At 43.6% G+C, this 17052-nt stretch overlaps 1 protein-coding gene across 5 annotated transcripts in view; it reads right to left on the bottom strand.

Moving 5' to 3' along the window:
* The window catches only part of RBM25 (RNA binding motif protein 25), a 39838-nt gene extending 27606 nt beyond the window's left edge, over positions 1 to 12232 (bottom strand). For 2 of the 5 annotated variants that reach the window (XM_074997121.1, XM_074997120.1), the window contains exons 1-5: positions 4478 to 4696; positions 3952 to 4072; positions 3410 to 3459; positions 1433 to 1603; positions 1022 to 1079 (exon numbers count right to left, since the gene is read on the bottom strand). In XM_074997121.1, the coding sequence (XP_074853222.1) occupies positions 1022 to 1079; positions 1433 to 1603; positions 3410 to 3459; positions 3952 to 4057 (385 nt within the window). In that variant the 5' untranslated portion in view covers positions 4058 to 4072; positions 4478 to 4696. Of the gene's footprint in view, positions 1 to 1021; positions 1080 to 1432; positions 1604 to 3409; positions 3460 to 3951; positions 4073 to 4477; positions 4697 to 4743; positions 4846 to 10787; positions 10854 to 12055 lie in introns of those variants that run through there. The other 3 variants (XM_074997122.1, XM_074997123.1, XM_074997124.1) reach the window with 3 other exon arrangements.
* Positions 12233 to 17052: the final 4820 nt, after the last annotated feature.

The following is a 17052-nucleotide window of genomic DNA, read 5'->3' on the forward strand; positions in this document are numbered from 1 at the left end:
TTTAGCAGCTTTCTCCTTCTGAATCAGGGTGACTGCTGAGAAAGGACATGGAAGGGCACCAGCCGTGTGACCACCCCTCCCCACATGACTCCTTGTTGCACCACCCTCAGCTGGACGGAGGGCCAGGACAACACCCCATCTGTCCAAGACCCCATTCCTATCCCACCGCTTCCCACCCCACCCCTGCTTCATCCCTCTCCTGCCTCCCAAGCTTTAACCCCCGAGTGATACAGCCTGGGAGACTAGCGAAGGCCTAAAGCCAGCAGCAGGGATTGTGCTCCCCCCTGCACTGGTTGCGGGAGGCAGGAGAGTGGAATGACACAGACCTAGCTCTCTCTGCTCCTCTGGCTCCTGCTGGACACTGTGCTTCCTGCTGGTGCATGTGGGAAGGCAGTCCCACCCCTTCCCCAAGTGACGCGGCCCAGAGCTGGGGAGCAGAGACACTTTGCTCTGCTACTCCCAGTACTTCCAGTGAGTAGGGGAAAAGGGGTGCCACCTCTGCTGTGGACACTTGGCCTTCACCTAGTCCCCTTGGCTGCTCAGAAGTTCTGGGCCCTTACCCCTCCCTGACCCATGATATTTTAGGGATCATGCGCCCCCCTCAGCCTCCCTCCGCCCAGTTATGGACCATTAAAAGAACTTCCATATTGGGAAGTCTGAATTAATAGGTTCTCAAGATTTAAAAAAAAATTCCAAAAGAAATATGCACCATAAAAGGGAAAATACATACTCTGCAAATTTACAATAAAAAAAACTCACTGCATGATTCTGAAATAATTACAAAATTTAAGATTAGGATCTGTTTACACCCTCCCTTTTATTTTCCTGATTGTTCTCTGTTCCTTTTAATTTCTATTATTGAACACAGTGATTCCATCGGTATAAAGATATCACAGGAAAAATTGCAATACATAACTATTTAAACACAAAATATTAAAGTTATAGTTGTCCGTATGCGATATAAAAATCTGCCTGATAATCAACATAAATCGGATCATATGCACCAAAAGCCAACACTTACCTTGAAGTTTTCCAGATGCCCCCTGTACTCGCTTCCAACTCAAAACCAAGCCACATTTCTTTAAGGCAGAGTTAAGAAAGAAACATTACCATTTAAAAACTTGTAAATGGTTGCTCACATAATACATGCACAAAATGTACTATTCTGTGACAAAACAGAAAGGGTTACCTTTGCTAAAAATCTTCGATATTCCTATTTAGTACTAGCTGCAAAAAAGCGATTCTAGTCAAACTGATTATTTGTGTTTCAGACAAGTCTAATGAACATGTCACTCATGCACTATCACTTCCCAACTTCACTACTTATGAATTAATCCCACTAAGTTTACTAGAATCATTTAAGTGATGTCAAAATATTCACATTCGCCTCAGCTTGGGGTTTAAAGTCTAACAGACCAACCAATGCACTTACAGCTAGGAGCTGTCGTATAAGCATGTCTGATGCCTTCTCGGAAATGTTGCCCACAAAGACAGTGGTGGTAGGACCACTATTTTCATCATTTTCTTTGTTCTTTAGACCTGGGTGATCTTTTCTGGCTCCCAAGTGCTTTCCAACCATAGACACTGTCGTAGGAACTAAGACCTATGGAGGAAAGAGAAGATGTGTCTAACTATTTTATACCTTACCAGAAAAAAAAAATGTATAGCCCTAAAACAAGGAGGAGTTGGAGATGCAGAGGTGTTTCACTGCTAAATTTACAGCATAGCAAGGTAATTGCAAGCCAATAGAGCAGGACAATAGTTTTAAGATTTTACACAGACTATAACAGATATTTGCCTGTAAGTTTCAAAGGAATGAAATTGTTACTTTAAAATCTTTGCTGGAAATGCAAGGCAAAAAGAGGCACATTCGTGCAAGGAGGTAACTTAGAAAACATGTTATGAGTCATCTTTAACTCAGTACTTACTCCAGAAACGAACAACGGGCCTGCCATCTTTTGACATACTGGAATATCTTAACATCTTAAACAGATTCTTTACAGTTATGAACAGTATACAGGAAATGTGTTTTAGACAATTACATTCGTGACACCAAAAACAATACTTCCAGACTGTATAAGGATGCTAATGTTTTACTTTATCAAGACACCCTTCTATTATAGCCTCTTTACTTGAATGTGAAGCAGTGATTTGGGAACTGATGCTTATGTAGGTGGGTAAAGTACATTCATGCGTGTGCACATCTTCCAACCATGTTAAAAAAAAGGATTTTAAAAAAAAAAAAAAAGTGCATGTGTTTCTATCTTCCTCTTAAAGATTTTATAAAATAAAAAATCAATTTTTTTTTAAAGCCAGGTGCCAAACCTTATTTCTTACAAGATAGTGAATATTGAAATATGTAATTTAGCACGTGCATATTCATTCCTCTGTAAGAGAGTAGGTTTTTGACTGATTTCATCAGTAGATTCCATTTTTGCAAGCTTTTAGTAAGAGCAGCCACATTATTTTAGATGCAAAACCAACCAGAAAATGCCTTTAATGGCTTTAATACCTAGAATGAACTTGGATAGTCAGAAAACAACCCTATGTGCCAATAAGAAGCCACACGTACACATAAAAAAAAACACTAAAATAAATTTGTCCCTCAATGTGCCAAAGAGGACATGTTCGAACTCGGTCAGAAGCTTTCAGCACTGACTCTTCTGGCCAATTTAGAAACAGTGTTGGGGTGATGAATATATCAGCAGGGGCTACAGAATAGCCTCAGGGCATCATACGGGCCTACTGATCTGGTAAGCAAGAGATCAGTCAATCCTAGTGTTTTGCACAGCAGTGCAGAGTATTATCACAGGGCCATTTCTAAATTATTTTATTTGAGATATAAATAAAAGCGGAACTTTATTTACAAACAGTAACTATTTCAACCCCTTGCAGTTAGCAATTCCAGATACATCCTTTTTAAAAATTGCCCAAGTCAGAGTTTAATACATCGGTCTCACATAGGAATCAGTAACTTGTGGCACACGTGCCAATTTTCACTGGCACGTAAGATGGGAGCTCAGCCCTGCCTCTCCTCCCCCCATGCAGCCAGGACCTTGCTCAATGCCATGCTGCCTGTGGATTAACAAAAGACCAGCTAATGCTACCAATCACCCCCTAAACAGGAAATCTCTCCATCTTAATTTATTAAGGAAACTGTTGTAAGTAGGACTACTGGTGATTTAAAAAAGTATCACTGGCATTCTGAAGATAGATAGATGTCAAAAGGTCAAATTTCAGCACTCCGCCTCAGAAAGGTTGCTGACCCCTGGACATTTAACACAAAGCTCTTACTTTCATGGTTGTGCACGTTGCTAACGAATGGGTAGCAAATTACATAGAGTACTTTCAATCTATAAAGCAAGTTTTGTGTACATTACACTACCACTACTCTAAGCATGATACTTACAGTTGGAGCAGGAGCCATAATGCCCATTGGTACAGGAATCATGGGTGTCCCTGAGGGAGACAGAGAGAACAGATCAATGTAACCCCCTCACACAGCAGAATAACAAAAACAGAATATCTGAGCCAATCACATATGATTGTATGCCAGGAAAATGTAGTAAACACTGGCAAGGTGTTATACAGACATGTCTGTAAATCAGAACAAATATGAAGCTCACAATGCATAGCAAGAAAGTTGTGAGCAAGACACGAGAAGTCATTCTTCCACTCTACTCTGCGCTGGTTAGGCCTCAGTTGGAGTATTGTGTCCCGTTCTGGGCACCGCAGTTCAAGAAAGATGTGGAAAAATTGGAAAGGGTCCAGAAAAGAGCAACAAGAACAATCAAAGCTCTAGAGAACATGACCTACGAAGAAAGGCTGAAAGAATTGGGCTTGTTTAGTTTGGAAAAAAAGAAGATTAAGGGGGGACATGATAGTAGTTTTCAAGTATCTAAAAGGGTGTAATAAGGAAGAGGGAGAAAACTACTTGCTAACATGACTTACCAGGAGGTACAGGTGGAGGAAAGCCAGGAAATTGTGGAGGTGGAATCCCAGGTGGAAGTGTCGGGATTCCCATAGGAGGGCGATTCAAGTGAGGTGGAAAAGACATTCTTGCAGTAGGAATCTAGAGAGGGAAAAAAAAATGTAGCCTCAAAACAAGATTTATTCAAAGGTGAGTGACTAACTGTGATTCCCATCCTTTTAGGGCAGGGACAGGGAACATTTTTTGGGTCAGGGCCACTGGCCCACTGAAAAGAATCAGTTGAAGGCCACAAAAAAAAGTGAGATGCAGAACTAAAACAAAACAAAACCCTTGACTGATGTGGCTACTGACTGAGACACCTCGTTTCCCTCACGCTCCAGTGGGTTGGCAGAACGACACCAGAATGGGCTGGCACTGGGGGATCTGGATGGGAGGTAACATGCATAAATTTCTGGGGCAGCAGTGGCGAGGTTCAGGAGTAGGCTGGAGGTGACGGGTCTGGGCAGGAGGAAGTGTGAAGGAATAGGCTGAGGGTGAGGCACTTACCTCTGCGCACCACTGCCGCCCCTCCCCTGGTGGGGGAATGGTAACAGAGAAAAGCTTCCTGGGAAGACTTTTTCCCCCACTACCAGGCACAAAGAAATGTCCCCACTGCTCCAACTGGCTGGAATTCCAGCCAACCAGAGAGACAGGAAAGCTTCTCTCCAGGCAGTGCCACGCTGCTGTTCCCACAGCCGGAGGAGAAGTGGCTGCAGCACCGCTTCCTGCCCACATCAGGCAGAGCCCGTGGGCCAGATCTGTCCCCGGCTTGCCTTATTCTGGCCCATGAGACTCAGGGCTTGACACCTGCCGCAAGCCGCGATCCGGATCCAGACCGCAGTCATGGGGTTCCCCACCCCTGTTTTAGGGACTGCCTGTTGAAAATGCAAACTTCAGTTTTCTGTTTCCTTTACCCAACTGAGCAATAACGCAACAGTAATATAAGACTTCTTTTCTAATAGCGCTATTATTGGACACAAAAGTCTTGCCTTACAGGATGGACTGATGGCAGGAGATTTAACTGATTCTTTACACCAACAGTTCACACAGAACCCAAATTAAACAGAGGAGATATTAAATGGTTTGCAGACGAATTCAGAGAAAATACAATATGCCAAGAGTTACTTTTCCAATATCTAAAAATCAAATATTATTTCTGAAAAGAAGTAGTTTTGCAGTAAGCCAACTAGTTCTCCTCAATAGATGAAGTGGCAATGTATCCGTTGTGAGTTAAGCTACCAACGGTCAGAATTACAATTTTCAGACAAACGCTTTGCTAAAAGCAATTTCCGATAGTGAAACAGACACCAGAAAATTCCTTTCTGTGAACAGAGCTGATAGACTGGAGAACCCGCTCTATGCCTATTTTTAACTTGCCAGTTCCTATGTCTCCAGGTTAAACTTGGCTGGTAGCTGATGAGCTGAAGTCACCATGGTATCTACTCATAATAAAGAACACTCTAAAATGCATTCACTATGCAGAAAGTAATCTACACATGCACTTACAAGAAACCACTTACAGTCTGAAAAGTGTACAAATCTATGAAAACAGAAGGGAAGCATATACTCAGTTTCAAAATTATCTTAGTTTAGTAATTATATTCATGCTATTATTATCTAAAAAGGACATCTAGATAGTTATTCAAATATTTCTTTACAGACCAAACTGGTTTTTTTTATTTTTATTTTTAAAAAAAAGCTCATCAGAATTACTCAAGGAGGTAATATGTAAATGTCTCATACATGAATGCATCAGTAACTTATTACTATGCAAATATACTACCATGAGCCAATTCTTATGCGGTATTCTGCTAAGTTGGAATGCCAAGCTCCGTCACTATCACTGAGTCAGGGTATGTTTTTTGTCCAGCTTGAAAAAAATGCATTTCATTTAGCAAGAGTTGATTATAGAGAAGATTTGGGGTGCCAAGTGCCACTGCATGTGCAGGAGACAGATGAGCAGGAAATAGGTCCGTGGCTATGTCCAGATTCCCAAGGCATTCTGTCGACAGTAAATCAACAGTCTTATCCCACTCCCCACAAGGTAAAACACCTCTGTCAACAGAAAGCCAGTCTGGACATTCTGGGGGGCCCTCTGTTGACAGACAGGGCTTCTGGAACACCGGGCAACCCTGTCTGTTGTGCTTCCAGTTGGCTGTTTTGTTAAGAGCACAGACGGGCAGTCCAGCTACTCTGTAGACAGAGCAGATCAAAAGAGCGATCCACTTTGCAATCTGGACGCAATCTGTTGACGGAAGTTTTGTCGGAAGATCTCTTCTGACAAAAACTTCTGTCTACAAATCGTAATGTAGACATAGCCTCTATGTGGATGGTGCAACACAAAACACTATCTATGCCCCACTCATATTGGAGCGGGAAACAAGCCACTAGGCCTAGGAGTATCCCTCATACACAGAAGCAAGAAAAAAAACATGCTAATGCTTTGATGTTAGCACTGAAAGCTAACAACACTATCCTACCCACATAATAGATGTATAGAGGAAGAGTTACATGTAGTACCAGAATTCAGGACCAAGATTATTTTCATAGTCTGGAAGAACTATGGAAATAAACAAGTGCATACACCCACAGGAGCAAGGCCAAGCATACTCAGTGATGTTACTCTTGAGCTCATATCAAGCATTCCCACATTTATGAAATTTAAGCTATATGTACACAGCACAAAAACAGATACACTTTTCTACTGTTCTAATTTCCTTAAGCATACTTCTCCTTTCTATGGTTCTCATTTCCCTTTCGCCATTAAGCTCTGAGAATAAAAGAATCTACTGTCACCTACATTTAATTTAGACCACCACAATTTAAAATTCTGTGTGTCAGCTGAAATATTACTAAAATCTAAGACTTCTTGGGTGGAAGAGAACAAGGAAATTTCCTTGTCCACTTAGGTATTCTGGTTGCGAACTTTCCTAATCACAAGACAAATGCACCTTTCCAACAACCACTTCAACAAGGTTCCAGGAATGGGGAGAGCTGAGCAAAAGGACTCTTTGATGGGTGAATACACAAAGACAGATTTTGGGAAGGATGGTAGAAAAGAACTATTGTTCCATATAAACTAGAGGCTCACAGTCTTGAGGGTAATTTGTTCCTGAAAAATTCCTCTTAAGGCAAATTCTTTTAAGTCAAAAATGTAATTACCATTAATTTCAATGGGAAAAAAATTGTATGCGTTCCTGAGCCCCAAAATTTACACCCACTTACGCTTACCTGGCAAAGGGCACACCTGCGCAGAGCAGGTGGCGGTGGCCCCCTAGCTGCCCAGGGAGTGAGTGGCAGGGGCGGGGCCAGGATGGACTGTGAGCCCAGCAGCCACATCTCCCAGGAGTGCCTGGGAGCAGCCACTGGCTGCTGCAGTGCCGAGGTGGACACCAGACCAGCCCCAGGTAGAGGCTGGGCTGGGGGCTCCAGGAAACTGCTGCCAGGCAGCAAGCGGCGCCCAAGGCACAGCTGTGCAGGGCGGGCGGAGGCGGCCCCCAAGTTGCCCGAGGAGCAAGTGGCAGGGGAGGGGCCAGGATGGGCTGACTTTCTGCAGCTGCAGGGTGTCCGTGTCCCGCTGAGGCACTCGTAAACTTGAGTAAATGCCTCGTAAGGCGAAGTAGTGGTCCTTAATCAAGCTGCTCGTCAACTTGAATTCTCGTAGCCCGAACGGGTGTATCTCAGGGTATGACTGTATAGGTTTAGTTTTGCTTTTTGTCAAAATCAAAGCAAAACCTAGCATTCAATGGAATAATCTTTAGCCCACAAGTTGAATTGGTAAGGAAGAGATAGGGCTTTCAACCTTTCCTTTCTAGATCTACAGTGAATGTGTTCTGTCTACAAGGTTTGAAAAATTCACCAACACAAACTTTTGTTTAAAAAAGGAACGTTTCTAGCCTCTGAAAAGACCTAACTAATGGGAATCAATTTAACAACGCAGTCCTGAACCTATAAAGAGAGCCCCAGTACCTTTGCGATCCAAAGTTTTCATGTGCCTCAGCAAAATGAAATTAAAGGGAACAGGACTCTCTTCCCCCGCCCCCCGCTGTGTAAAACTCTCTTGGAAATGTAAAACTAAAAAAGGTGTCAATTTTATTTTTTGGCTATTAGGGAAAACCTGAAGGGCAGCACTAGAGGCAGATACTGAAGCTATTCTCTGCAAAGCAAAGGTAGTAAGTAGAGAGAAGCACCTTCTACAAGCTAGGAGGTTGCTGAGTGTTTTTATCTCCTGCTTTAGGTTTCTGGGGTGGGGAGTAGGTGGGAGGGATAACCAGGGAGAAGGAATTGAGTAGTAGGATTTCTCCAACAACAACTAAAACTCTCAGATGGGAGGGAGAAGATAGCATTTGCTCCCTCTCCCTTCCAGTAGTTGGAAGGGCTTTGGTGGTTCAAGTTTAATGGATCACACATAAATCAGATGCCAGTTCGGAACAGTATGAGCATCCAAGCACAGTTCAGAGAGATCACCTTATAGGCAGCCAGGATACTGAGTGTCTCACTAGGGGCTGCCCTTTCATACTGGCCTACAAGCAGTAGGGTTAGCAATCTTGATCTGAATTTTTTCAAGCTTGTCCACTCAATAGGTATACGGTAAACATCAGCTTTCTCCTTTGTTATGTAAATGTTTGAAATAAGCACTTAAATTATCTTAGTGTATTTTCACAAGTAGAGCTTACACGCATATATGATAGCTTGTGATTTTATACTACCTTCTGCAAAGACAGAGGTGTGTAGTTTCCTCCACAAGGCAACTGAAAGATGGCTGATTTTAAAACCCTACAAAAAACAGCATTCAGAAGTCTGCTTTGCCCATGCAACGATTAAAACACTGAATATTAAACTGGGACTACACTACACAAGATGTCAGTACAGCAACATCAATTACAGCATGGGAATTACAGAATCCTCAGCTCCTGTCAGCTCCTTGAATGAGTGACTAAGTTTTTAAAATACAGTAAACCCTTGATTTTTACAGACCCCGATTTAGCAGACTTCCAGAACAATGGACGTCTGCTGGCCCCCCATTGTTCCCAAGTTTGCTTAATTGGGGTCCGTAAAATCCTAAATCCCAGCCCCCACCCCCCAAAAAAGCAAAGCGACTTACCTGAGCTGCCACTGCTGAACCCTCCATTGTGGCCTGGACAGCCGCCACCACATGCTTCTCCCATTTTTTTTTAAAGGGGGTGGGGGGTAAAGGCTGGGGGAGCCTGGTAGTGGTGGGTAGGCCATAAACCCTCATTTAATGGACTTTTGGGTTTAACAGACATCCCTTCCCTGCATTAGTCTGTTAAATCAAGGGTTTACTGTATGTTATTGTATGAAGACAAAGCTACATATTACATCATAATAGCAATACTACAGTCAAGGCTGCTGTATCTGTATTTTCATTTTAAGCCTGATTTGTATCCCATCTCCAGAATTCTTCTAATAAGGCCCTTTTTCATGTTATAGTCCATATATTTAGTGTACAGCAAGGAGATAATGTATCTGGCAAACCATAAGACAAATAAAGCAGTTTCTGAAATATGGGAATCCTGTTTATGCGAGTCACTTTTGCTTAACCTAAAAATAACAGAATTCTCCTACCTTAAAAAACAGCTGTCTAAAAATTTAAGTTTGGTTTGTTCAGGAGTCTTGGGCAAAATGCAGTGCACATGCAGATAAAGTCAAATACTTTATAGAAAATCTAATTTTTACATAATTATGCTGAAGAGGCTTATGAATTATACCTCAGAATTGCTCAGGTTAAAAGGACTTACAAATATTCTGTTGATTTGAATACTAGGCAAGCTTGTGTTTTGTTAAAAATATGCAGTCTTTTCTTTTAAATATGCTCTACAGCAAACAAAAGTCCTAGGGAATAACCTTTACACAGTTTTGGCAGTATGAGAGTCTTCAAAGTCTAGTACTAGTTAGCCACACCAAATAATAAATAAATGCATTTATAAATGGTCTTCAAACTACCTGCACATTTTTCATTTCACTTAACAGCACAGGTTATAAGACAATAGTTCTATCTGCATTGTTACTGAGTTCAATGTATGAAGTGGTTAGGCCTAAATAAGATCAATATAACACTCCTTATAGAATTTTAAGCGCTTTTGAAATAGAAAACTGCTAAAACTACAGTTTGCCATTATTCTGAGGTTCTGTTATCATGATTTCTATGAAATATTTCTACTACTTCAAAACCTGCATCTTCACCAAGGTTTGTATGGTCTCAATCTGCGTACATCTCAACTGTACAGCAACATACACAATAACCACATACGAATATGAAAAGATAAAACAGAAACTGTATAAATTCATAATTGAAATTAAATCTCTTTCTGAACTACCAAAAAGTCTGCTTAACCAAGCATCAGAGATGATCTAGAAATAGCAGTCATACACTGCCACAAATGGAGGGCTTGTCTAACCTTGCAGATGCACCGCTGTAGTGCTCAGTGAAGACACTACCCACAAAAGGAGAACTTCAGCTGTCAGCATAGGTGCTCTGCCTCTTTGAGAAGTGGTAACTATGTCCACAAGAGAAATCCTTTCCATTAACACAGAGATTTCTACATTGGGATTGTTCTGAATACTACTGCATAACTCAGAGGCTTGGATATTCCATGCAGATTTCTACCTTTGTATGCAAAATCTGCTCAAAGGCAGCACACTTAGCTGAAATAGCAGAGAGCCATTTTCCTTCCCATCACATTTCCATGCCCCACCCCACACTGCAAGACTGTCACCACAGGTTACTGTTTAGCACCTAATTCTTCAACCTGTTGTGCTCATACAAAGGTCCATTGACAATGAGGGGGCTGCCTACCTGCCAATCTCCAGAATGAGAGGAAGAGGTTGATTCCTCAGGAACATGGTATTTCCTTTGTGTGGCTGGAGTTACAGCATCCCATATGCAAAGCAACTGATGGGGTGGAAAGAGAGGGGTCTGGCCTCCATTAAAAGAGCAAGAGACTACAATTTAGGCTTCTCTCCCTCTCAGGGACTGAGCGAGCTTAGAACCTCAGCTTCCATGGTTACTGCACTGGTGTTGGTGGTTTACCTTTACCTCACAAAGTGATACAAGCAGACAGTGTGCATGCTTGGAAAAAACTGTTAGGAGAGACCCCACTTTTAACTAAAAAAGGAAAACTATGCCCCTCTAACAAAGGCGCCTTCTCATTCTCAGCACTTGTCTAGCCAAATCTGTGAAAATAAGTGCCACTTAAAAATAACACTAGCACTTAAAAAATACTCATATGCCTCTAACGTCAGGCTGAAAACACTGTTTATTAAACCAGAACATGACAGTCTTTGCCCAGGCTAATGGCAAAAAAAAAAAAAAAATCAAATTTCATATCAGGTCAGTTAAAGTATTTTCTAATAGGATATATTTACTCTGTGTAGACATGGCCAAAACCAACAAAGCTTATGAGCAAATTAGCTACTCTTGGTCAACCTAGCACTATCCAGGGCCAGTTAAGTGCCATGGGTTTGGGCAAAGTGGACGCTAAGTAGACTTAACTAACACATTTCCAGTATGGCACAATTTTCAGATCTGAAGAAGTGGGTCTGCCCCACGAAAGCTCATCAACTAATAAATCATTTTGTTAGACTTTAAAGTGGTACAGGACTGCTGGTTTGTTTCGCTAACACGTATTAGCTAACACCACTCTAACCACTTGGTCTACACACAGGCCAGGACGGGTCGCCAACTTTCCCGACCGGACGGACCGGGCGCTACGGGGCGAGGCGCGGAAATACCCACCCCTTCTTCACAAGGAGCGGGAGAGAGCTGCGCTCCGCGTTTCCGAGCGAAAGGACGGCAAGTGGCCCCCACCCCTCAGTAAGGGGGTGTCTCCTCCCCCCTTCTCCCTCTGGCAGAGACTCGTCCCCACCGGCGCTGGGCAACCCCTCGTTCTCCTGAGCGGAGGCAGCATCTCCCTTGCGTGGGGACCGGGGGATCCCCGCGCACACCGGGGGGAAGACGGGAACACCCCCCCCCCCCGCCCAAGGCCGGGGATTGCGCCTCCTCTCCTCGGCCGGGCGGGCGGGCGCCGATGGCGACTGCTCTCCCTCGCTGCCCCCGGGACTCACCTGCGTGCCGTGAGTGGCGGGAGCCGCGTCCGGGGCGCCGCCGCCGCCTCTCCTGCACACGCCTGCCGGGGATGGGGAAGGCCCGTACCGCTCGCCGCCTGCGCCGGGCTTGGAGGCCTGTAGGCCGCGAACACACCGCACGCAGCCAGGCGCGCCGCCGTGCTGTGCTGGGGGTCACGTGAGCCGCCCCTTCCGCCAAAGGCCCAGCCTGCACCGCGCCGCCAGATCAGCGAGAGGGAGCCTCTACGCACGACGCACATTGACACGAAGCGCGCGTTACCATAGAGTGGTGAGGGCTAGAAGGGAGAAGAGGGGCGTGTCTCCATGTGGCGCCATGTTTGCTGGGGGCATTCAGGAGGGGTAATTACTTACTTTACCCTTACTAGCGTCTCCATCTTGAGGTCAAGTGGTTGCGGGGGCTCACTGGCGTCTCACCAGCCTAACATAAAAGCATCCCGGGGAAGGAGTCCTCCTCCCTGCCAGCCCAGGCAGTGCCCCGTTGCCACCCAGGGAATTCTCATTCTCCCTTAGCAGCGCAGCTCTCTCAGATCCTGTGGTAGTAGTCTCCTTTCCCTTCCCAGTCATGCTTTTCTCTCTAAATTAGACTAAATCCCTTAATACACTATGTCAGTTTCCCAGTCTGTAAAATGGGTGAAATACATTGTACATTTATTATACATTGTACATTGCCTTGTACATATGCCTTGTACATTTATTATATCTTCCCCTGCAAAACACGTACATCACTTAACATTCATATCTAAAGCTTACACTTAAAACATTTTGTTAATTAGGAAAATAATGTCATACATAAATTTTTCTAGTTCTTGTTTGAATCCTTTTAGAGTCTTGACCTACACAACATCCTCTGGCAGAGAGTTCCATAGGTTGAATGTGCTTTGTGTGAAGGAATTCTTCATGTTGTTTGTTTTAAACCTGCTGCTTATTAATTTTATTTGATGACCCCTAGTTCTTGTGTTATGAGAAGGAGTAAATAACACTTCCTTATCTACTTCCTCCACAACAGTTATGGTTTTATAGACCTCTGTCATATCCCCTTAGACATCTCTTTTCCAAGCTGAAAACGCCAAGTCTTATGCTAGGTCTACACTAGGGGATTAATTTGATTTTATGGGACTTTTATGTCAATTTTATAATGCACCAGTCTTCACTACAGTTATCATTAGGTTGATTTTAAGGGGTCCTAAGGTCAACTTTTATACAAGGAGTAATGCCAAAACTGAATTTACAATGTCGACCTTAGGCTAGAGTAAATGCGGAGTTACTAAACTGAATATTACATGGACGGTATCCATACTGCTAATTATTTTAGTTGCTCTTCTTGGTACTTTTTCCAGTTCCAAAATATATATTTTTGAGATGGAGTGACCATATCTGCAGACAGTGTGCAAGATGTGGGCATACCGTGTATTTATACTGAGCAGTGGCAGGCAACCTGTGCCCTGTGGGCCACATGTAGCCCATCAACACTCTATGAGTGGCCTGTGCAGGGTTGCCAGGTATCCAGTATTTAGGCTCTCTGTCCGGTTAAAAAAAATCAAATAATACATGTAAACATCTGGTATTTTTGTGGAAGACATCTGGCAACCCTACATTTCAGGTGGCTCAAAGCTACCGAGAGCCTGCAGTCTTGCTCTGGGCCCGGACTGTACCTGAGGTGGCTTTGTGCAGACAGAGCACATCCTCTATTCTGGCAATGCAGGAGGGAGCCAGCTCCCCCTAGCTGCCCAATGGGCCTTTCTGGTGCCACAGCACTGGGGGTCCCTTATCTGGCTGGGCTGTGAGTCAGTCCCGGCCCACTGCCACCCTTCCTTTCCTACCACACCGTGGTGGTAGTAGCCCACTTCTGGTGCATGACAGGTGGGAGGCAGGCCCTGGCAGCCACAGCGCATGGTCTGCAGGCTGCGGTGTGATGCAGCCCATGCGGAAGCGGCTCCCCAGACCTCACACCAGCAGTGGTAAAGGGGGACAATAACATGACCTCAGAGGCGTCTGGTAATTGGGTATTTGGGACACATACATGTCTGCTATTTTTGTGAAAAACATCTGGCAACCATAGGCCTGTGAGACATTTTGTTTACTGTTGTCTATGCACAAGATTGTCAAATTCCACTGCTTTCCATCCACTTTGTTTTATTCTTACCGGTGTTATTAAAGTGACACACACATAAAGCAAGGGCATGTGCAGCAGGATACATGCTGATTGCACACAACACTGACTGAAAGTCATGTGCTCCCTCTGCATCCGAACAAAAGCTGCTACAGTTCACTCCGCATACCCCACAAATTCTAATATGGAATCACAATTAACCAAACTACCCTAGCCTAGGAGTCTATCTTGTTTTCCAATATGCATTACTTTGCATATATCATCATTTAATTCAATCTTCCATTTTGTTGTTCAGTCACCCATTTTTGTTAGATCCTTTAGTATCTCTTCACATTTTGCTTGGGATCTTGACTAGCTTTGTATCACCTGCACATTTTGCCACCTCACTACTTATTCCCTTTTCCAGACTATTTATGAATACGTTGAACAGGACTGGTCCCAGTACAGACCCTGGGGGATTCTTTCCATTCTGAAAACTGACCATTCCTACCCTTTGTTTCCTATCTTTTAATTGATTACAGATTCCTGAGAGGACCTTCCCTCGTATCCCAAGACAGCTTAGTTTGCTTAAGAGCCCTTGGTGAGGGAACTTATAAAAGGCTTTCTGAAGATCTAATTACTGTATATTCACTGGATCCCCCTTGTCCATATGCTTGTTGATCCCCTCAAAGAATTCTAGTAGATTGGTGAGGCATAATTTCTCTTTACAAAAAACACGCAGACTCTTCACCAGCAAATTATGCCCACCTATGTGACAGATAGATTTAGCTCTTTACTATAGTTTCAACTATTTTACCTGGTACTGAAGTCAGGCTTACTGGCCTGTAATTGCTGGGATCACTCTGGAGCATTTTTTAAAAATTGTTGTCATATTAGCTATCCTCCAGTCATTTGGTATAGAAGCTGATTTAAATGACAGGTTTCCAACTGCAGTTAGTAATTCTGCAATTTCACATTTGAGTTCCTTCAGAACGTTTGGGTGTGTATCATCTGGTCTTGGAGACTTATGGCTTGTTAGCTTATCAATTGTTCTAAAACTCCTCTAAAGATACTTCAGTATAAGACAGTTCCCCAGATTTATGACCTAAAAAGAACGACTCAGGTTTTAGTGCGCATGCCACTTTCTGCTTCATATGTTATCTGTTGTCTTATGGACATGGGTTGAGTGGATCTTGAGGAGGATATATTTGTGTTGGCTTTCCTCTGTCTGTTTCAGAACATTTCACTTCATTTTTATAGCAGGGTAAAAGAGAAAACTCAAGAATTCATTGTCTTAGAGCAAAAATTAAATTGGAATAATCATTTGTAAATATATTTTATAGTCTGCATAAACATAATTTCCCAAGCAAAATTATTCAAACTTCTGTTTTCATTCCTTTATTTGAAAAGAAGGATTATTTTCGTTATCCATGGTGCAAAAAAGTATGTTCCCTTTCTTATTTTCCTATGAGAACATAAAGCTTTTGTGTTTATACACCTAGCCTATTGATTTATGAATGTAATTTGTTCAATAAAAACTGTTTGTAAGGTGCAAATTCATAAACTGAAAATGAAATTTCCATTAATTTCAATGTAAAAAATTCTGACTGGTCCCTGACTCCCAGAAAAATCCCCCAGTATTGCTTTCCTTGGTTTCTTGGCCTTAGTAACACCTCCTGAAGAAACTTTTTTATGTTTAGGATCCATGATGATCACAAATAACCAAGATATTTGAAGATTAATAGCACTCATAGCCAAGACAACAGGAACACAACGAAGTGTGCAAACCGAATGGGAAGAACAGGGCAGCTGAGGAAAGTGCATAAGCCTTTCACATGCATGCTGCTGTATTGCTGTATGCATATTGCTCTGTTTAGTGCTTTTTTTTCAGCTGGCTCCCTGACCCCTTGCCCATGTCCTGCCTGCTCCTCCCGCCAGGGCTCCTGCGCCTGGTGCTGCCAGTGGTCCTCCACAACCCCAGCCACTCCCCGCTGTGGGGTTGCTGGGGTTCCCCTGCCCCAGCTGACTCCCTGGGGCTGGAGCTGCCAGTATGCCAGTAGAGTGTGCCACGCTGGCTCCTAGCCCTGGGGCTGCTGGAGTTCCCTTGGCCCAGCTGGGTCCCCGGAGCTGGATCTGCCAGCACAGCTGTGCACCTTGCGGGCTCCCAGCCATGGGACTGGCTGATTGCTCTGGTCCCAGATGGATCCCAGGGCTGGAGCTGCCAGTGGAGCTCCGCAATCCAGCCAGCTCCCAGCCCTGGGGCTGTTCCCTGGGTCCATCCTGGTCCTGGGGCTGGAGCTGCCAGTGGGGCACTGGCTGTACTGTATTCCTCCATGGACACTCAGATGAAGGTTGGTTCTTTGTTGTAGTGAAAATTATGTTCGGAATTTGAAAAATAGGTATAAATTTACACCGGTTGTTGTAGCAAAAATTTGTAAATCAGAAGTTGGTAAATGAAGGAATAGGTGTACATCGTTTCTCTGAAAACAGTAATTTTTTTTTATGGTATTAGGTTTCTTACACTTGATATGCTTTAGAGTTTCAGAGTGTCATAATCCAGCCCTGTATGGTCACTATTTCCAAGCAGTCCAACTATATTCACCTCTTGGACTAGATCCTGTGCTCCACTTAGGACATAATCAAGAATTGCCCCTCCTCTTGTGGGTTCCAGGACTAGCTATTCAAATAAGCAGACATTTAAGGCATGGGGAGGGGGAACCTAAGACCCAAGGTGTACCAGGATCTAGCCCACGAGGCTTGGGGCTGCCTTCCACCCTAGCCTAGGGGAAGCCCACAAAATCTACTAGTCTCAGTTGGGGGCCATATCTGTGAGGGTGGAGTTGTTTTGCATCTCACTTGCATGTGATTGCCAACTGATTTTTCTGTG

This window comes from Carettochelys insculpta, chromosome 6 (assembly GCF_033958435.1).
Source record: "Carettochelys insculpta isolate YL-2023 chromosome 6, ASM3395843v1, whole genome shotgun sequence".
Taxonomy (NCBI): Eukaryota; Metazoa; Chordata; order Testudines; family Carettochelyidae; genus Carettochelys; species Carettochelys insculpta.